This window comes from Schistocerca serialis, chromosome 12, assembly GCF_023864345.2.
Source record: "Schistocerca serialis cubense isolate TAMUIC-IGC-003099 chromosome 12, iqSchSeri2.2, whole genome shotgun sequence".
In the NCBI taxonomy this organism is placed as follows: Eukaryota; Metazoa; Arthropoda; class Insecta; order Orthoptera; family Acrididae; genus Schistocerca; species Schistocerca serialis.
Window position 1 is genome coordinate 80,066,015 of NC_064649.1, and position 22,878 is coordinate 80,088,892.

A 22,878-nucleotide genomic window follows, 5' to 3' on the forward strand; every position below is an offset into this window, starting at 1 on the left:
CTCCTCTGTCAACCCGACCTGGTACGGATCCCACACTGATGAGCAATACTCAAGTATAGGTCGAACGATTGTTTTGTAAGCCACCTCCTTTGTTGATGGACTACATTTTCTAAGCACTCTCCCAATGAATCTCAACCTGGCACCCGCCTTACCAACAATTAATTTTATATGATCATTCCACTTCAAATCGTTCCGCACGCATACTCCCAGATATTTTACAGAAGTAACTGCTACCACTGTTTTTTCCGCAGTCATATAATCATACAATAAAGGATCCTTCTTTCTATATATTCGCAATACATTACATTTGTCTATGTTAAGGGTCAGTTGCCACTCCAAGTGCCTATCCGCTGCAGATCTTCCTGCATTTCGCTGCAATTTTCTAATGCTGCAACTTGTCTGAATAGTACAACATCATCCGCAAAAAGCCACGTGGAACTTCGGACACTATCTACTAGGTCATTGATATATACTGTGAAAAGCAATGGTCCCATAACACTCCCCTGTGGCACGCCAGAGGTTACTTTAACGTCTGTAGACGTCTCTCCATTGATAACAACATGCTGTGTTCTGTTTGCTAAAAACTCTTCAATCCAGCCACACAGCTGGTCTGATATTCCGTAGGCTCTTACTTTGTTTATCAGGCGACAGTGTGGAACTGTATCGAACGCCTTCCGGAAGTCAAGAAAAATAGCATCCACCTGGGAGCCTGTATCTAATATTTTATGGGTCTCATGAACAAATAAAGCGAGTTGGGTCTCACACGATCGCCGCTTTCGGAATCCATGTTGATTCCTACATAGTAGATTCTGGGTTTCCAGAAATGACATGATACGCGAGCAAAAAACATGCTCTAAAATTCTACAAGAGATCGACGTCAGAGATATAGGTCTATAGTTTTGCGCATCTGCTCGATGACCCTTCTTGAAGACTGGGACTATCTGTGCTCTTTTCCAATCATTTGGAATCCTCCGTTCCTCTAGAGACTTGCGGTACACGGCTGTTAGAAGGGGGGCAAGTTCTTTCGCGTACTCTGTGTAGAATCGAATTGGTATCCCGTCAGGTCCAGTGGACTTTCCTCTATTGAGTGATTCCAGTTGCTTTTCTATTCCTTGGACACTTATTTCGGTGTCAGCCATTTTTTCGTTTGTGCGAGGATTTAGAGAAGGAACTGCAGTGCGGTCTTCCTCTGTGAAACAGCTTTGGAAAAAGGTGTTTAGTATTTCAGCTTTACGCGTGTCATCCTCTGTTTCAATGCCAAATGACTGGAGAGGTTCAGGGAAAGGGGTACAGTTCAGAAAACTCACCCAGAACCTGGGTCAGGGGAGACTTAGTGGATGGGATAAGAAGGAAAGACTACTCTTTTCGTAATATTGTCCTTTTCGTAATCTTGTCGTTATTCCATCCTGGATTTTCCATTGATTGGTCTTTCCATTTTTCATTAGACTGTTGTTGCTACATTTTATACAGTCCTTCTAATTGTGTTGTGCATAGTCTTATTCTTAAAATTCAACAGAATTGTTTTTGTACAAAAAGGCTAATAATGACGATGTACATCTTGTTGCCTATGAACATACACAGCAAGCTGCCACACAGTAGTCGTTCTCCAGTCCTCTACCTTCATAGTATTAATTCTGCTTGGCTTGATGGGACGCTGAACAATGAGTAGTTTTCCAGAATAGCTTATACATGACTTCGTAATACTTTCCCAGGTTTCTCCAAGTGAACTGAGGTCTTCAGTATGCCATTCATTGTTCGTAATACTTATCCAAGCTGCCATTGGCTATACTAGTTGAAATTGTGACAAGTTAACTGATAGTTACTTACTAATGACGTATTCCTGCAGACAATAGTGTCATCAGTGAACAAGTGGTAAATGCTGCCCAGTAAATTTTGTATATCTATTGACAGACTTTTCTGTCTTCGTTTTCTGTTTGGTAATAACACTGTGACTAAAGCAGTATGATACAAGAATCTGTTTCCATAGTGAGTTGCATACAGCTACACGTCAGTTTTTATTTTCCAGGTGAAATTTGGGCGAAGGAACCAGCAGAAGAGGATTGTGGCGCCCGAAGAGACAACTTTCTACTTGCTTCACCTTTCGCTTATGCGAGAATATCTGGAGCATGAATTCTCGGAACTTAAGGAGAAGCTGCCATTCCCATTCGACCTGGAGAAAATAATTGATGACTGGGTGAGGCTTTGGGTGTATAAGACCTTCAGTGTATTTCCAATTAGGTGAAAAAGAAAATTTGCTGTCTAGTTGTACGGGCAATCAAATGGGCCACAGCTAGCATGAATACAGATTGTTTAAAAGTGACAGATTTTACATTATCAGAAGCAGGTCTTCTCTTCACCAGGAACAGAAGAAAGTAAACAGTAGAAATAAAAGTGGGTATAAAACATATTGATCTCGGAAGTAGTAGAGTTATTAGGTATAGTAATAAAGTAACACGTCAGGGCTGCAGAAATAGTCTTCGGAAACCACTTTGCTCCTCAAAGAGTGACTACCGTTCACTACTTCAGAATCTAAAATATTAATCATTCCACGGATGCACCTGATCATTTCTATAAATTTTTTATTTAGTCTTAACACACAATAAATGTAAAACACTTCTAAATTTTAATTTAGAAAGAAAGCTATATCTCTTGGCATAGGGAATGTTTCCAGATTTTTCGACAGTGCTTAATATGAGGCTCATTCAGAATGTAAAGAAAGTTTTGTTTTGACACGTGACCATGGCCACCCCACCCCCACTGCCAATGCCACCGCCACCGAGCACTGACCTTGGTACTCATCTGATTTAATTTGGTGGCAGCTATGACCCAATACAGTTGCTTACTCCATAGTGCAACTTTAAAATGTGTTGCAGAATTGATGATTCCACAGAGTGTGAAGTGTGTTGTATTATCAGTTTTTTTTTTAATGGGCAAAAAAGTCCAACCCATCTAAATTTATAGGCAAATAAATGAGGTTTATGGTAATGTGATGAGATGTCAGTTTGGAAGTGGTGTATTGTGTTTAATGGCGGAGAAAAGAATGTTCAGGACAAAGATCACCCAGGCTGATCCACATTGGTGACTGGTGGACTCAACGGGAGAATTAAAACAAAAATCCAATATGATAGTCATTTCACAATTAATGGACTGCACTTGTGCTTTCTAAACATTTTTAAGAACTGTATGCAAGAGACTGCCGGTGCAGATCTGGGCTATAAAAAGTGTGTGCCAGGTGGGTCCCTTGAATTTTGCCAGGTGAACACCAAACCAAATGAATTGTAGCTGCATTGACATTTCTCAGTCGCTATGAAAAGGATGCTGATGAATTTTTGAATCACATTGCCACTTGTGATGAGACATTTAACACCAGAAACAAACGGCAAATCGATGGAATGGCATCAGTCACAATCCCCAGTGAAACCAAAAAAAGCAAAACAACGATTATATTCCAAAGGGTAAGACCATAAATGCTTCGGCCTACTGTCAGACACTTGCCGCACTATTGAAAATAAGCGACGCAGAGTGCTAACTAGAGGAGTCATCCTCCTTCATGAAAATGTTTCAGCATCTACCATACAATCCAGGCTTAGCCCCCAATTGATTATCACTTACTCTTCAAATTGGAAGATTACCATTAATAGTAAAAATGACCAAAGGGGGGTCTTCTTCCAGGCTGAATAATTAAAAATAGGTAACGTGTAGATACAATAATAATTAAATTCTTATTGGAAAACGTTTTTTAGCTTGGCCGAATTTTAAGCAATTGTTTTAAGTCGGGATTTTTTTAGAATTCTGGGAAAGTTTCATTGTTTTAGTTTTCAGTTAAAATTTTGTAATTTTGATTGGTAAGAACTGATATTCTAACAAAGAATTTTACTTTATCCCATTACTCCAGAATAATACTGCAGCAATAAAACATAAAACCAAAAGAAAACTTTAGTTGCAAAGAAAATGCGCCATTTACAACATCAAAACACAGTGCACACAGAAGCATCTGCCAACAGCAAAATGTGTCAAAAAGTATTTAGTACTTTGTAACACCAAACTGCTTTTGATGCATCTTTGTTGTGGGCTCAGTTTCAATGAATGTGACGGCACAGCTGTTTACATTTCTTACAGGTCGCAGGTGGTTTGGGAACCAATGCTGGTTTGGGAAGCATTATTTTCAAAGTAAATTTCCTTTGCAGAAGATGAATTATGTTACATGTGAGAATGTGCAATGAATTTCTTAAATCACTGAATGTTTGATTCTCTTTCAAAACTTAATACAAGGGCGGATCAAATATAAATGGGATTTTATTTTTTATTTAAATTCCTTTATTGAAAAACTCAAGGCAATTATAATTTATTTTTCCACATAGTCTCCTGCTTTGGAAGTGCATTTGTCCCAGCATATGGGCAGCATTATGATGCCCTCATCATAAAAAGAACTGGGTCGTGTTACTAACCAGTTGCACATGAAGTCTTCCACTCTCGTCATCTTCAAATTGCCACCATCCTAGAGCTTGTTCAAGCAGTCCAAATAAATGGAAATTGCAGAGCAATAAGTCCAGGCTGTAAGGAGGATGACCAAGTGTAGTCCAGTGTATTTCCTGTAGCTTGGAGTCAGTCAGAACTGCAGTATGGGATCGCACATTGTCATGGAGGAGGATGAGCTGTCGAATTGATTGGTCTCTTCTTTTGTGGCGATATACAATATTCGCCTTGTTCAACAGTTCGCAGTAGTAAGCAGCGTTCATTGTGCGTCACTGATGCAAAAAATCAATCAGCGAAATGACTCGCTGATAAAAAAAAGATTGAAAGCAACTTGCCAGCTGACAGTAGAATCTTGGCTTTCACTGGTGCTGCCTCACCTTTCCTCCACCACTACTTAGTGGCTTGTATGGATTCTAGAGTGTAGTGTGAACCCATGTTTCATTACAGGTCACGATCCGACTCAAAAATGCATCATCTTCTTCCGCAAACCTTGCTGTAAGCCTCTGACAGACCTCCACGCGTCTCAACTTCATATTTTCGGTCAAAAGCTTAGGGACCCATCTGGAACACATTTTACGGAACTGTAAGTCATTTGTGAAGATTGCTTGACAGCTTCCATAACTGATTCCGACTTTTTGTGCAATTTCTGATACTATTTCCAGTTGATCGTTGTCAATAATGTCTTTAACCCCACAAATGTTTTTGTCTGTAAAGCTGGTCCGAGGACAGCGATCATGTTGCTGATTTTCCACACGTTCTTGTCCTTCCTTGAACTTTTTGTGCCAGGCAAACACACGCGTCCTTGATAATGTTTTTATCACCGAACTGTACAGTCAATCTTTGGCTAATTTCCACCACTGTAATTCCTTCATGAGCAAGAAATTTGATAATTATGTGTTGCGCAATGGAAGGGTAGACCTGTTGCTCAGACTATTGATCCCCCCCTCGTATTGAGGACCAGCCACTTAAAAAAGTTTTCATCGCCTCGGTTCCGAGAGTTCTAGAACCTGTACAGAAAATTGGAATAGAGATCAACATAAACATCATTTCCATCCTTTTTTATTGCTCATGAAAACCACACATTGCATGTTGTACCACTATACAGCGAGACCTTCAGAGGTGGTGGTCCATATTGCTGTACACACCGGTACCTCTAATACCCAGTAGCACGTCCTCTTGTATTGATGCATGCCTGTATTCGTCATGGCATACTATCCACAAGTTCATCAAGGCACTGTTGGTCCAGATTGTCCCGCTCCTTAACGGCGATTCGGCATAGATCCCCCAGAGTGGTTGATGGGTCACGTCATCCATAAACAGCACTTTTCAATCTATCTCAGGCATGTTTGATAGGGTTCATGTCTGGAGAACATGCTGGCCACTCTAGTCGAGTGCGAGTGATGTTGTTATCCCGAAGGAAGTCATTCACAAGATGTGCACGATGGGGACTCTAATTGTTGTCTATGAAGACGAATGCCTCATCAATATGCTGCTGATATGGTTGCACTATCGGTCAGAGGATGGCATTCGCGTATCGTACTGCCGTTACGGTGCCCTCCATGATCACCAGCAGCTTAGATCGGCCCCACATACTGCCACCCCAAAACAGCAGCGAACCTCCACCTTGCTGCACTCACTGAACAGTGTGTCTGAGGTGTTTAGTGACATCTCTGAACAGTCAGAGGGACTGTCTCTGTGATACAATATCTACAGTCAACGTCTATCTTCAGGAGTTCTGGGAATTAGGATGATGAAAACTTTTTTTGATGTCTGTCTTAAGCTGCTGCAATTCAAGCTGTGCTCCTAGGATTATCCCTTGAAGAAAAAAGAAAAAGAAAACATTAAGTGTTGCCATACATTAAAGATCTTTCCAAAACTAAATGTTTTTTGCTGTGGTTCATATCCTAAAGTGCCGGGAAGTTCTATGCCAATGTACAAAACCTTGGCCATTCAAAGGATTGAAAAGTTTTACAGCTGTTATGGATAGTATATTGTCACATGACTCGGAAAAAATACTTTCACAAGGGTAGTAGTGTATTTCCATGTTGGGAAAAAGTGTATTTTTAACCGGGAAATCCAGATTATTTTTTCCCCCCTGTCTGCGTGTACACCATGTAAATTTTTTGGATTTGGTGAACAGTCCCAATGAAAGCTACTTTCAGGTAAGAGTTTCTTTGATCGCCATGGTCAGATTGGGCAGACTACTCCATGCTCAGCAATTAATACAGTTGGAGTCATTCTCTCATATATAATCACTCACTGTCACTGACAGCTATAAGAAGTTGATTTGGTGGGAAAATGAGACTTGTGTGTTTTACAATAGTAGTTGTACAGGCTAGAAAATTGTGCTCAAACAGTGGCCGTGAAGTAGCCCATGGTTAACAACCAGTCCCCAGTTTCCATATTTATAATGATATTCACCAGTACTGTCTGTGTTGTGATTCCATCAATATGTGTCCATTATTCATCGTAGGTGGCTTGCTAATGTTTATAGTTCTTGTGATCTGTTTTTCTCTTTAAATGGTTTGAAATATAACATACTAATACTACAGTAATAGAATGTCGGGCTTTGTTCAGTCTGATCAAATGATTTGAAATTATTCAGCTGTATGAAAACGTATTAGATGGCTGTAAACAATTAGTGTGCACATCATAGAAATATATCCATGCAGTGCACTGCTATTTTTCATTCAAGTAACTGGATGGTGTACCAGGCATCTACCTTTAAGAGAAACCTGTATTCAGGCATTGATGAAGGATAAGGTGCCAATCATCCAGAAGGAAACTAGAACAGGAGGCAGATTTCATCACTCAGAGGGTATACCTGCCGCTGAGAACAAAACTCTACCCACAAAGCTGTGTAGAGTATTTCCAGCGCTGTTGTCTCATTTATCAAGTACAGTTCTATGCTTCAAGACCTATCATCAATAAGAAAAAGCCTTCAGATTTTTTTTTTCGTACCATTAGTGTTACACTGTATACATTTGACATCTAAAACTATATCGCACTATGAACTTTTGTATGCACTTTTAAGTTACTCAATTCCCAGTCCCAGTGTTGTGTGATTGGAGTGAGTGAGTCATGTGATGGGAGAGGTTGCAATAGATTTTGCTGGTGTACCATCAAACGGGGTGATTTCGGACGGTTTTGTCATTATTTTCATTGTAACTTTCATATATATTTTAGATTAAATTGATTGTTATGGAAATGGTAGGGTATATGTGTAACGAATAAAATATCCCAGAACCAGAAAGTGTATGTGTAGGTATATTTATATTTATCTGAGGCAGTTAAATAAAGTGTCCGAAGTCACCCGATGGATTGGGGTGATTTAGGACACATGTTTTTAAATCTCCGTCCGACAGTACATAGAGGGCAAATTCGGACAGTTACTGCCTTTTTTTAAAATTCTACATGCTTTTTATTTAATTTTGGTGACATTTTACACATTTTAAGGCAGCCCTTTGTTACAAATAAGTGATATGGATTGATCTAATGAATTTTATATATTACAGATAAGTTTTTATTTTGCAAGAATTTAAATAAACAGTCTCTTTGTTCACTTTTGCACGAGCTCGTTTAATATTTTCGCTTAAGCATACGGAAAGATCTCCGGACTGTCGTTTGAGGAATAAATGCACCCATTCTTCTCCTGGCAAATTATTACGAAATTTCTTCTCTTTTCGGTCAGATTTATCAAGGTAGCCTTTAACTAAATATCTAATCTCCAATTTAGTGAAGGGAAATTCCCAATGCGCTGCCCTCAAGATACCGTGCTTCAACATTTCTTCTTCTTCTTTATTTAGCACTGGCTGTCCGCCCATTTTTTTCGGATGTGCTTCCTGCACTTTATTTTGTAGGATTGATTTAGGTATACCATACAAATCGCATGCTTTTCTGTACGATAATTTACCACTCTGAATATCACGATCAGCTTTATCTAAAAGTTCCGGGTCATAATTACACCGTACTGTAGCACCTCTCCTGCTCTTTTACGTTCTTGGCATTGTCCGAAATGACCCCACACAGTACACAGTTTCACAAAAACCGTCATTATTTTATTACCTTGCACGAGAAACTCAACTAACTTGTACAGAAATTGTCTCAATGCTGTTAGCTACTGTGCGCGTCGACAATTACGATTAAAATAACTTCCCACTCGGTGCAACAATAGAAAGTATCCACTTTACAATAATGCAAGGATTTTTAACACTGAGACTGTTCGTCAATTATTCACCTATGGAAACAATTGATGCAAAATAAAAGTTGTGGAAAGCGATAAATACAATCTTGCACTTAAAATTACTGGCGCATGGACGTTAAAATAAGTAACTCTTTGTTTCTATGCATTAGCAAAGAGTAAATAAGCCATACTGTCCAAATTCGCCCTAGTGTCTGAAATCACCCCATTTGATGGTACAGCGAGTAAAGGCATGAGTAGACAGGGGATGCCAGTTAAAGAGCCTGACTGCAGATTGTGGTCATACTGTGCAGCATGATGTTGTTGACTTCAGTTGCTGTTTCACAGCCCACGGCCTGTGCCTTTCACATACCATTCGTGACTCTGTGTACAACAAATCATATAAGACGTGAGTAAACAATGCAGTTTATTTTCCCGCAAGTGAAGACAGAAAAAGAAGTATACATAACGTCAGTGGCTAAGCTGAGTGCTGCAACTGAGACACTGAGTAGCAATATCTGGAGACAAATTCGGAGGTCGGGTTGCCGTGTAATACAAAACCCAGGAAAGTCCAGTACCGAGCAGAGTAAAGACCAGGTGAGGTCAATCAGAGTGGTGAGGCATGAGGCAGCAGCTGTAGTTTATTTGAGGCCGAGACTGCCGGATTCTGGTGCTGCATGCAGTTAGAGTCCTGGCATGTACGAATGTGCCTACTGACAGCGCGTCTGCTCTGGTGTGGCACAACGTGATTGGAGTGAGGTCAGCGTGTAGTTATTTCACAAGGGTCTGCCAGCGGTACCACAGAGGCGACTGTGTGTAGTGGCTGTGCCTGTGCTGTCTGGCTGAGCGGCACTACGTGTCAGCCAGAAACAGCTGGCTGTGGGCTGCATGGCGATAGGCATCAAAGGGCAGGCGTTGATAACACCACAATCCACAAAAACTTTGTGAACTGCACAGGTGAGGATTCCACCTGACACACATTGTATTATCCTCGAGTCACCCATGTCTCTGTCCTCGGCCCCCTTGCTCTGCTGTTTCTGACAGCCCCTTGCTACTTTCCTGCTATCCATTTCTTTCTCCTCCTTGAGATTCTAAGATTACACTTGATAATAGAAGTGAGACTTATGAAAAATTGAGAGACATTAATAGGATTTGTCAACAGAGGAAGAGCCCTCAACGATGAAAAATGATGGAACTCTTTTGAAATACTCAGAAAAATAGGTGTCAGCTATAGGGGTGAGATGGGTAATATACAATATGTACAGGAACCAGGATGGAAAAATAATTTAACACAAAGGAAAAGTATTCAGATTATACAAATGCTATCAAGACAGTAACAGACGTTTTGAAATAAAAAATTAACAATATGGAAAAACCAAATTTTATTATATACATTTCAAAGGTACAGTCTTAAGCTATTTTTCTACATAATTGCCATTCAAACTGAAGCACTTACCATACTGTGGCACAAGTTTTTCAGTACCGTCTCTGTAGAAATCTGCTATATGCGATTGCAACCACTGGTTTACACTGACCGGTGTGCAGTTCGGCACCAGTATCAAAGCATTGTTTAGTGAGCCATTTTCATTTCTGGGAATAGGTGTTAGTTGCTCAGTGCCAAGTGCGGGCTGTGTTGTGGATGATCAGATACCTCCCATCCAAAACCCTGTAGGAGATCTCGGGTACAATTGGCGTTCTCGTGAAAAAAGAAAACTTTTGCACTAAGTTTTCCCCAACTCCTGTTCTGTACAGCCTGCCCTAACTTTGTCAGTGTTTGACATATTTCAGTTCGTTTGCAGTTTTTTTATCAAGCAAAACGTAATCTCAGAATGCACCTCACAAGTGGTGGCATTTAATGCGTCACAGAAAGCAAAGTAATGTAGATTAATGTACTGTAAACACAAAACTGTAATTTTAACTTTTATAAAGAACACAAGGGTACCACGTACTGGTACGCACCTTTGTTCCTGAAAAGGTAAACATTGTGATTACTTATATCTGTCACAAACAGCTGGATTTTCTACATCATCTGTCAGAATGCAAGAAAGAACAACAAAATATATATTTTTTACAGGTTTATTGAACCATACTGCCAACAGTTTGATACAAATATAAAATAATCAGTCTAAAGGACTCACAAATTAGAGTGTTTGAACAGAATCTTGACATGATACCAGATACAGACAGAACAGAGTATAAAATAGAAGCTATTGATGGTGATTGAGGAGCTTATACCTGCGAATTACAGTGTTAACGTAGCTAACAATATTTTACTAAGTTTCACGAACACACACAACTACCTGATGTATAATTAAAAAAAAATGGGCTTTGTGTGTATGACTATCTCAGTGAAATAGTAATACTGGTGCAGTTGTTGGGAGGGGCACCTTAATTTTCTGCACATTTATCAGTAAGTCTGTGTGTGGAAATTGCAGGAAAACAGCTTGTGGGTTTTACATCTTGTCTTTCCTTTTTCTGACAATAACATGGAAGGTTATCCTTTATGCCTGTATAGGATACGTGTGAAGGAACTGAACTGCACTTGGTCTATGTTTGTACTAAGGAAGTTATCAGCTTCAAGCCTTCCTGACTTTTTGAAAATTAAGTGTGTTTCTAATTACTTGACCTTTATGGCAGATTGAAAGGTGCCAATCCTCTGCCTATTCTTCCTCAGCTAATTCCCATAGGCATGTAGTGAATTGAGAGGGTGGTAGACTGATGTTATCTGTAACTTCTCTCACCATTGCCAAGACAAGTAATATAGATATTAGTGTCAGTGGGATTCAGAAACAGTTAAGATTGCGAAGCTTGAAAAAGGCCTCAGAACCTGATGGAAATTGTACTGTTGAATATCCATGACATCCATTTGCTCTAGAATCTTAGAAAATACTCTGAGCTCAAATGTAATGAGGAGTCTTGAACAGAATGGATTATGAAAAGATTGATCATATGAAACACAACAGCCTCATTCCTCACATATCACCCTGAAAGCTTTTTTATCAAGGCAGTCGGGCAGATGCTTTTTTCTTTCTTTCTTTCTTTTTCATTTAAATTTTTTTTTTTTTAAGGTTAATTCTGGAAAGCATTTGGCTTGCTACCACACCAATGTGTATCAACAAAAGTGGGGCTATATGTGATATCAACAAAATTTGTTGCTCGATTGAGCATATTTTGCCCGACAATAGAGGTAACTTCATGCGTGGCTCAGGCAAATGTGTTGTGACCCCCTGTTCGTGTTGTATCTTAATGATCTGGCATACAAGACTTTTTGCAGGTGCTGCAGTTATAACTAGTGAAGTCATATTGGAAAAAAGTTGCACAAAATCCATTTAGATCTTGATATGATTTCATTGGAAAAAAGTTGCACAAAATCCATTTAGATCTTGATATGATTTCAAAGTGGGGCAGTTATTGGCAACTTGTTTTAAATGTTCAGAAATGTAAAATTGTGCACTTTGCTAAATGGAAAGAAAAAACAGTATCACATGAATAAAATATCAGTGAATCACAGTTGGAGTCAGTCAACTCATACAAATAATAGGTGGAACGATTTGTAGAGATGTGAAATGGAGTGATGATGTAGGCTCAATCGTAAGAAAGACAAGTGGCAAACTTCATTTCTTTTGCAGAATACTGGGAAATTACGCTGTCTGCAGATGAGACCTATCTTAAAATACTGCTCAAATGTGTGGGACCCATATCCAATAAGGCTTAACTGGGGATATTTAATATGTAGAAAGATTTGAGTCGTGGGAGAGTGTTGCAGAAATACAGTAATGAAGAAACTGAACAGGCGGACACTTGAACACAGACACAAACGGTCCTGACAGAGAATACTTACAGAATTTCAACAACCAGTATTAAATGATGGATTTAGATGTATTCTTCATCCCCCTGCATATTGCTGTGGTAAGGACTGTGAAAACCAGACTGCAAGTATACTAATTACAACACACAGAGAGGTATTTAAACATTTGTTCTTCTCATGTTCAATTTGTGATCGAAATGGGAAGATATCCTAATAACTGGTACAATAATGAGTACCCTCTGCTGTGCACTTGACAATATTTTGCAGTGTGTGTATGTAGTAGATGTAGACAGTCATGATAATCTAACTTGCCTTCTTCACACATTTATGTCCTTAGACACGTATTTCTAGATTTCCAAAATTTAGTATTCATTAGAATACCAATAGCTACTGAAGAAAATAAGTTCATGTGTGATAATTACTGTAAAATAATTTTTAAAGAAATAGAATTATTTAGATTTGCTTGCAGTTTTGTGGGAAAGCACAGTGCACCTGTTAAGCAGGCAAGCCAGTAGATGTGATGTTAAGAGAATTAAGAACTGTGCTCTTTTGATTGTTAGGGTCATTATAGCCTATGTGAACATGTAATACCAATATTATTATTAACTGGTACCTACATAAATTAGTGCATTATATTAACTAAGAGCAGCAGTTGCAATATTATCCACAATCACAAATGCTTATCAGTTGTGTCGAATGCCCTTCTTCTTCTTCTTCTTCTTCTTCTTCTTCTTTTTCTGCATTGTATTACAACGGAGTTAATTTGATTTCAAATTATGTGCTACAGAGATGCACTGCATTTGAAGATGACTGTCTCTGAAATGGGCATTTATGCCATAGCAGCTGATTGGTTTGAGTTACACACACACTTGTGAGTTGGCAACATTGGAACACAAACAATAAAATACCTCCCCCCGCCCCCTCCCCAGCCACCCACTTCTGTTAACCAATCAACACCCCAGTGGCTGCGCTACTTACCACTCTGCCCCTGAGGAAAGCATATCGTATTATATTACTGTTTCTGTAAGTAATTTTGTTTGTTACTGAGCAAGAAAACTATGCTCTTAAGAAGCTCTTAACATTAGTTGAGGTTTTTAGCTTCTGTTATTAGGTACTTGCTAGAAGTGTATTATTATAAAATACAGCTGAGAACCGGGGGCCACATGGACACTTTATTCGAACTGCATGCGAACCCTCAGGCCACAGTTTGACAACACTGGGATAGATCGTTGACAACATTGGTACCAAAGTACCATTCACTGTGCACTTTTCAATGTTTTTGGAGTACATACGCAGCTGTAGACTGTACAAATATCCATGAATCACCTACACATTACTCGCATCGAGAATGCAAAGGGCAAATTAGAGTAACGAAACCACACTTAGAGACAGTGACTATTTGCCCCGCACCCCCATCTGTGATTGAGACAAGAAGAAAACCTTCCAGAGTACAGGTGTAGAAATTTTATAATTGCAGGATAGGCTGCACCGTTTAGAGAAGTAGAACTTTGATATGTGAACAGTTTGGATTACTGTTTGTGAACTGTCTTTGCAGGTCTTTTTTAATCTTTCAACTATGACTTGTAGGTTCTGATGGGATTCTTAGTTGGCAACGACTTCATCCCTCCGCTTCCGGACATGCACATCACAAGTGGAGCGCTGCCAATGCTGTACAAGGCTTACATCGATGTGCTGCCACAGCTCGGAGGTTAGTACTCAGTGTAGTGCAGTAGGGAGGTAGCAGTGTGATATCAGAGAAACTTGGTTTGTTTTGACATTGATGTAGCAGTGGGAAACTGGGTGGGCAACAAACTCTGGACTCCTCCTGCCCTCTGTTACCTGTCATTTCTGTCTCTGTTCCAAATTTTTCTTACAGTGTACCAGTAGTACCATTTTACCCGTGAATTTTCATTCTTTTGTTTCCACATTTATGCGTCTTTGCATAACACAGCGTTCAATTTGCATCCATAATTTGCTATTATTGTATTTATCTTGATAGTCAGGCAACAGGTCCATAGCCCTCGCGTTTCATTCCTTGTTAGTCCTAGGATTTTTATCTTTCACTTACCATATCATTCACCTCTGGCAATGTTAGTTACTGTGAAAAATGCCAAGTTGCACTGTGGTTTGGAATCTACTTTAAACTCCAGGTTCCACTATAACTAGTTGGGTGAATCAGTTCAAAGGTCGGAGGAAACCAATGGCTTACCACCTCTACAGGAGCCTTCCTAGTGAAGAACTACAGTGGTTGAACAAACTTTTCTGTTGTTCACAGCATTACTTCTTTGCTTACAACGTATTGATATTGTGCAGACTAATATATATTTTTGTTGAAGAACTGGTACCATATAACGAACTATATGGTGATCTGCTGCGAAGATGTGAAGGGTGAATTCTGTCAGGGTTGGAGTCAAAATGAAAATGTTGAGTATTTTCTTTTAAATATATATCTCCCCCTTCTAGAATTTTTGAAACCAACAACTGTGTAATATTTACTAAATTCGGACTTCTTATATTCTAGAATGAAAGAGAAATTGTCAGACTTTAGCTGCATATGGGTATTGCATTAAATGCAACGGTGACATGTACAAATTTGTGCCAAACTGAGACTCAGACATAGATGCTATGCTTCTCTAAAACGAGTGCATAACCACCCCAGCCATCCAAGCACACCTCCCGTCCAGCCCAAATTCCCACATGCTGCACATTACACAAACACTGTCCTCCGTACATTATCCCGTATTTGCCCGCAGCTATTCAGCTGAGCCCGCAAGGTTTCAGATGAGTGAGAGTGTCGGTGCAGAAGATATTTTGCCATTGAGGCGCGTATATCGACATATTTGTATCTGTGTGGTGTCTGTCCTTTCAGACACGTTTGAAACAACAGACACCACGGATGTTCTTCCATTATCTTGTTTCCCTAATTGCTGCACAATAGTTTCTACTAATTTCAGTAATGATGAACTTTTATTACATAAGTGAGTACATACACCTATGTATGGTTTGAGCAGTAACTAAGCTTGTACTGAAACAGAGACTTTATGTAAAACTATCTTTTTCTCCCTGTTGGCCAACGAGAATCAAGTTAAAATTTCAACTCATTTTCTTTGATTGTTGTTGTCTTTCATTGTTGTTTTCTATTTGTCTATTACTTCTTCATCTTCTCCCCATATTGTCTTTTCCTTTCCTCTGTCCATGTTGTTTCCGATTTCTTCTTTATTCTGCATTGAGAGCCTTCTAAATTTAATATTTTAAAATTTATATTTCTTTGTTATTGATGTGTTTATCTGCTGCACACCAACCGAGGAGAACCTCAATCAAATAATAAAAAAGCAAAACAAATATCTGAATGTATGTAGGATATCATTTATATACAAATAACATCTTTTTTATCCCAATTATTATTAAAATTGTAATAACAACATTAGTTTTACAGATGCTTGCTCATATATAGCCAGTGAGGGTACAGAATATTTCACACCTCTAATGTTTATGAGAAAATTCCCAAATTTAATTCAGCCAGATTATATACCCTCACACATGCAAGGGTGCACACAGGCACAGCACATTATTAGTACTTGTTACATTTCTGTCTGTGCTGGAAAGCATTTGTTGTGTCAAGGTCTCAGTTGATGGTAATGACTGACATTTCTACAGACAATCTTTCCGTCGAGAAAGATATTAGCATGGTGGAAATTTTTATTTGGAAAGTGATAGACTGTTTCCAGCCACTCCACCAATTGTCAGTCCTCTGTGGGTCTTCCTGGTGTTAGCTAAAGACTTCTGATGTTGCAACCGCCTTCTGAACAACACCATCATCCCCATCCCCCTTCGCAGACCATTTGACAGCGCAGTTATGCAGTATTTCATTCTTTTGCAATTACGCAGAATTTAGACCTTTCTTCTACCTTGTTTGATACATGCAGTAATTTTTTTTTCAGTTTCATTACAGATAATTGAAAATTCAGCATTCTTGAAGTAACAACAGAAGCATTGAGTCAAATGTAGCGAATGACTGAATTGTGGAAAATTGGAGCAGTCAGTTCCACAGTTCTATTTCTACGATGATGATATATAGGAGGCCTGGACAACCTCTGGTGATCCGCAGGCCTGATTCACACATTTACTCGTGGGTCGGTGATCCGCAGGCCTGATTCACACGTTTACTCGTGGGTCGGCTCATCACATGACACAATACTGGTGATTGTAGCATATATAAAGTCAGAAGTATAGGATCCACGATGTTAATGTTTACGGGATAACATACTGATTTGGCTGGCACCCCTTTCCTGTCATACCTCACCAACAAATTATGCCTTAAAACAATGTTTTGAGAGTACATTCATTTTATGTTCACCCCACCTTCAGAAGTTTACATTTAATTATGTGTTGTGAACACTGTTTCTTTGCAGTACGGTACTTACATTGTTTTAAAGTAGCTGTCGTAAAATATTACATTGTTAAGTTCTGTGATGCCGTTAGTAAAGAAACAATGTTCAGAACACACGAATAAATGAAAACATTTGAAGTTGATATACCAGGCATTTTGAAATGTCATCATACACCTGCAGAAGAAACTGGTGGCAGCTAAACCTTCATAAATTCCTACAACTTCAACAGAATCATTGTTCTAATACAGCCACAACAGATTAAGAATTATTTACTAATGTTAATATGAAAAAAGTGGCAATTAAATGTGCACGCCCCTTCGCCAAGCAATTAGGAATACTTTGCAATTTTTGGTCACTGTCAAGTCATTGAAGTATTAGAAATTTAGAATCCACAAATACTATTAGCTAGATTTTTGAATACTTGCCCAAAAATACTTTTGGTGACTGACTGTATGCATGTGTTGTTTCTGTAACACTAAATGAATTAAGCCATTATTTCTTTGTTAATAATAAAAAGTATAAAAGTTGAAATCACTTGAATATAGCACATATCAGTTATATTACACAGAAGCCAAACAGGAAATATGCGAAGAACAGAATGGCAAATTGTTACCTGATAATACTCGCCCTGACATGCTCTATACATATTGGTAATACTGAGAATATTTTGGTCAGATTTAATATTGTTCTTCAGTATTTCTAATATTGTCAATACAATAATACTCAAACCCAGGTGCTCATTATATTGCCAATAATACTGAACATGTGAGGGCCTCTTAACTTCTGTGTTACACTTATACTATTGCAGATGACAGTCACAAATTGAATGTTGTTAGCACTGCATTAAATGGCCAAAACTGCTCAAACCCATGATGGTAGAACTCATTAGAACACATTAGAACTTCTACAGACTGCACGGCCAACAAGGTAACGGTACTCATGTGATGAGATAGCAGTGACCCTAATGCACAAATTCCAAATTATAGCATTTGTGATGTTAATGTCTATGGATAATAAACTAGAATTTTAATTTGGTGCTAAGCTTTCTGACATCCTGACCCACAGACTGCCTGGAGCACACTCGCGAGATATAGAATAGTTGACTAACTACAAAAGTTAGTAATGGGGTTATGTATGTGTGCAACAAAAGACACACAATGTCTTACCACATTTTAATTTCCATTTTATCTCATCATTGTGTGTCTTCAGTGATGATTGACAGTCCTCAGTGACTTTGCTCCATAATTACAGAAAAGTTCTGAGCCCTTCCGTCCTTCCTCACTCTTTCGCAAGAAAACGGACTCCTAGTATGTGTTATCTTATCTGTGCATAAATCATTCTAATGTCACCAGAGAAGTAGATTTTTATGTCTTTACCATAATTTTGTTTCACACTTTGCTTCCCAGTTCGTTTCTCGGTGAGTTAATGGGAGTTACTGTGATTTACTACATTTGATGCTATGTTATGACTAATATCACTCTCTGTTTTTGCAGGATATATTAATGAAGCAGGTGACCTGAACCTAAAGAGATTTGAGCAGTTCATGCAGAGGTTAGCGACATTTGACGTCGACCAGTTTCGTGATACGTACGCTGACTTGCGGGAATTTGAGATGAAGACTGGTAGGAGGCCTGGAAATGAAAGGAAAAGTGTGAGTTGCAGATAATCTGAATAAAACTAGCACAGTCATTATTTTTGTGTAGCAGTACAGAATTTATTTCAATTGTGTAACCATAGTTCTTTTCTTATGTTGTATTTCAGTGGTTGGAACAATGACTTTTCCAATATAAGAATGCTAGCACTGGGGTTGTGTGACTTAATGTGACAACAGTATTTTCTTGTGTCTGTCTTCCAGTTTTTATTTTTTAATCTGTAAAATTAAAAGGACTGAAGGAAGTGTAAGGGTTTAACATTCTGTAAATGCTGTGATCGTTAGAGGTCAGAAGGGATAACACTGGCTGCTTGATGGTATTATATGAGCACACAAACCTTGTGGAACGTGACAAGTGGCACTTTGTGAGGTATGCAAAGTGGAATGATCATGCAGGCTCAGTGGAGGTAAAGCAGATGGCAGTATGTGATTCATTGGTAGGATACTTTGAAAATACCATCGCTTTATAAAGAAGATTTCTTACAAAACTCCCATGCGAACCATTCTGTATTCTGATTAAAATTACTTGTCGGTTGACACTTCACACTTCGAACCTGTTTTACTCCAATCACTTAATGTCACAACCAAACTCTTCATCATTGCCAAATTGCCATAATGGTTAGTCAGTTCATTTCCAGTTCCTTGATCAACTTTCTGTCTTGATGTGTTTGGAAATTTAGGTCCAAACTCTTGGGCCTGCCCTTTTTATTTTGAATTTCATCAGATGTGATAACACACACAATGGTTCTAACAAAATACACACCTTTCATACATATCGCAAACCAGACACTGCTGGATCCTTTAGCACAAGACAAGATTTGGAGTCACATATACAGTTATTATCATTACAAAGAGCAACCCACATTAAATAACTTTCATACGTGTGGCTGAAGTTTTTGGAGGCAGGAAATGTCATAAAAATAAGTGTTCTGCAGAACAGTGACATAGCATAGTGTTTAAGATGCACTCCAGTTGTGTGGAAGATCTTGGGTTGGAATCTCGTAATGGGGTTTGAATTTTTATTGCCAAGTCTTATCAAGATAACTTTGGTTATTATTTTTACACAATAAATTGCTCTAAATGTGACTTTTTTATTTCTAGTACTTTGCTGCATATTTTTCATCATAGTATTACTTTTTTTTTATTTGCCCTTTTTTTTCTTCCTACCTTTTGTTTCAAACTTTCATGTGTTGCCTATAACCTGTAACCAGGACTACTCATCGAATGGTAACCCCGCAACTCACGTAGCCAGTGCATGGATAGTTTCAGGTAATCAATGAAAGAGAGAAGTTACAGTTTACTTTAAATGCTCAAACAGTTTCTCTGACTTGAGTCTGCCCTTAAAATTTAGCTTTAATCACTGTGAAAAAAGCAAGTGTAGTTCATAATTCTGTCGTGGGTTGCTGACCGTTGCTTTCTCCGATACATTGCACATCACGAGGTTTTGGCTACAAAATGTGCCCTCTGCTTCAGTTTGGTCATTGGTAACTTAAAATCAGCTGTCAACAGAGCATCTTGTGTTCCTGCCATATCTCACAGCAACTGCTTCCAACATTGCTTAGCTAGGGCATTGATTTGGATGTCACTGTGAAGAGCTTTCTCAGGGCTGCTAGGGCCCAAAATGAGACAAAAAAATATTTGCCAGAGCAAAAGTGAAAATCAGTATTAAACTGAAAATTACAAACAATTAAAGCTGTCGTCACACCTGATGCGTACATATGCTTCAGATTACAGACAATGCAAATAAGAGGAAAGCTTGCATTCAAAGGAATCCAAAAAGTCCAGTGCGAAGTGAATTCGATAGGTAAGGTAGTGTCGAAAAAGAAATGAAGGAATGGCACCATGGGCGTACCCAGCAAGGGGCAGGGGGGGACAGCTGCCCCCCCCCCCCCCTCCCCCTAGAAGATATTCACAGTTTTTTTACTAGTTTACTGCTTTATTTAATAAGACGTGCTGCTTGTTTTCTCGGGTTGTACAAGTGCATTCTTGTATTTAAAATGTTTATTAAAAGCAGTTTTTCACTGGTTTACTGTTTTATTTAATAAGAAGTGCTGTATGTTGTCTCGAGTCCTTGTTTCCTCAGACTAGTATGATCTGCCCCCCCCCCCCCCCCCCCCGCCCCCCCCCCCCCCGCCCCAGTTCAGATCCTGGGTACGCCCTTGAATGGCACCAAGTGATTACTTAACTTAACCATTGGGTATACCATGGCCAAACTTGCCATTTATCTATTCTGTAACTGTTATACTAATCAGAGAAAGCATTATAATAAAGAAGTTGATAATTAAATTACATATTAATGCGAAACACTTCTTAAGATTTTATCCCGACATTTCCAAAAAAACTCTATGGTATGGAGCCAAACTGTCTCTCAGAAATTCTTGATTGTACCTATATATTACAGACGCAGATTCCACAAATTGCATCCAAGTTAATTTCAGCTTTGTATTAAGTCATTGTGATCAAAAAGTTGTAAACCATTGTGAAATAGTGAAGTGCCCATCTTACAGATTGGTAGGTGAACTGTTGGTGTGATTGACAAGTGCTGTTTATTCTCTTAAGGAAAATTAGATATGACAATGTCGTGGACTGCTTTCAAGTATGAAGGGCCTGTAAGGTGTCCTCTTCGGATGTTTCAGTACAGGCCAGATCAAACTGAAGATGCAGTGGATGACAGCCCCAGGAAGGCATTGGACCCCGACCTCAGTGATCTGATCAGCCGCACTGAAGACATGGTGAGCCAGCGTTTCATAATATGCAAGAGTGGACTTCACAAAGCCCAGTTTGTCTATAGTTTACATTTTGGTCTGATGTTAATTCCACTCAAATATATCCATTGCTGTTATGTGATACTACAGAGCTATGTTCATACCTGTGGCAATAATTTTTTGTCATGTTTTACAAGTTGTCATCCAATAGGTTTTCTTCAGGTGTTCAGCAGAGTTGTCAATTCCAATTTATGCCCAATATTTTGATGACTGGACCAACTCTCTGGTTTGAGTCCAGGTAGTTAGTACATATAACAACATAGCTTACTGCACCTGAAGAAGACCTTTGTGTCACTCGTCGAAACATTGTGCGTAAGATGGAATTGACAACTCAGCTGAACATCGAAAAGCACACTAATAGTAAAAGTTTATTCCTCCAGAATTTTCAGCTCCATTTCACAGCAAATTACGTAGTTTTGAGCTTGTGAACACTGTGACTTAAGTTTCCTTTTTGTTGGTGTACCATATTAGGGTTATTTTGTTTTGCATTTTCTTTTAAATACCCCCATGACGAAAAATCACAAACAGCAAAGACCAGTGAATTAGTTGGCCACAATCCTCAGAAGACTTCGTGAATTCGAGATGTAGGTCCACCTTGCTGGAAAAAGGGATACTGCCTTCTCTGCCCATTTATCTGAGGGCAGAAATTCTCAAAAATTTCAGGATAAATGTCTGCACTGATTTGATAGTGGTGTCAAAGAACATTGGGTTCATAATTCAACTACCGGAAACAAAGCACCAATCTCCAATCTTTTTAGTCAAGAAATGTCTGTCCACGTATTGCCAAGGTTGTTTTGAGTACCTTGCAGTATACCGCGTCCGGCCATCCTGATTTAGGTTTTCCGTGATTTCCCTAAATCGCTCCAGGCAAATGCTGGGATGGTTCCTTTCAAAGGGCACGGCCGACTTCCTTCCCCATCCTTCCCTAATCCGATGAGACCGATGACCTCGCTGTTTGGTCTCTTCCCCCAAAACAACCCAACCCAGTACCTTGCAGAAGTTTTGTTGGGAAGTCTTTACACATCCTCCTCACAGTCCCGATCTCTCCTCATGTGAAGCCTTGAAGAAAGACATTTGTGGCTGTTGATTTGCTTCAAAGAGGTGCACATGTGGGTACTATCATGGTTCCTTGGGTTACAAACATTTTTCTGTGAAGGCATTGACCATCTGCTTTTACACTGTGATAAATGTATAGACAGTTATGGTGAGTACTTTTGAAATAATAAACAGTTTACTTAATTTCACTGCCCCTTACATTTAAAAGTAGACTAAGCTATTAGACACAGCGTGTGCGTGCTTCCACTTTTGAGTGTGGCTGTCTGCTACTTAATGACACCCCCCCCCCCCCCCTTTTTTTGTTAGAATTGGTGTATAAAATGTTGAATATAACACATTCTTACTTTTCGTGAAAACTTGTTTGTTGCCTATCATTCCTCTCACATTGCCTATAAAGCAATCTTCTTTTGTACTTTCACTTATGTATTTGTCACGTCTTCCATGAAATTTCGAGAGATGGGCAACGGCATGAAGTATCATGGGAACCAGTGCCCCAAGACCGCTTACATTAGCTGTGGAGGCCCCAAAGGAACCCTGAAAAGTGTCCACAG

The 22,878-nt window shown here is 39.1% G+C and overlaps 1 protein-coding gene across 1 annotated transcript in view; it reads left to right on the top strand.

The window, feature by feature from the left end:
• Nucleotides 1–22,878, top strand: part of LOC126428117 (5'-3' exoribonuclease 1) — a 204,932-nt gene that overhangs the window by 21,872 nt on the left and 160,182 nt on the right. The window contains exons 6-9 of the mRNA XM_050090024.1: nt 2,027–2,194; nt 14,052–14,172; nt 18,349–18,506; nt 21,143–21,238. Coding sequence (XP_049945981.1) covers nt 2,027–2,194; nt 14,052–14,172; nt 18,349–18,506; nt 21,143–21,238 — 543 coding nt within the window. The remainder of the gene's footprint in view (nt 1–2,026; nt 2,195–14,051; nt 14,173–18,348; nt 18,507–21,142; nt 21,239–22,878) is intronic.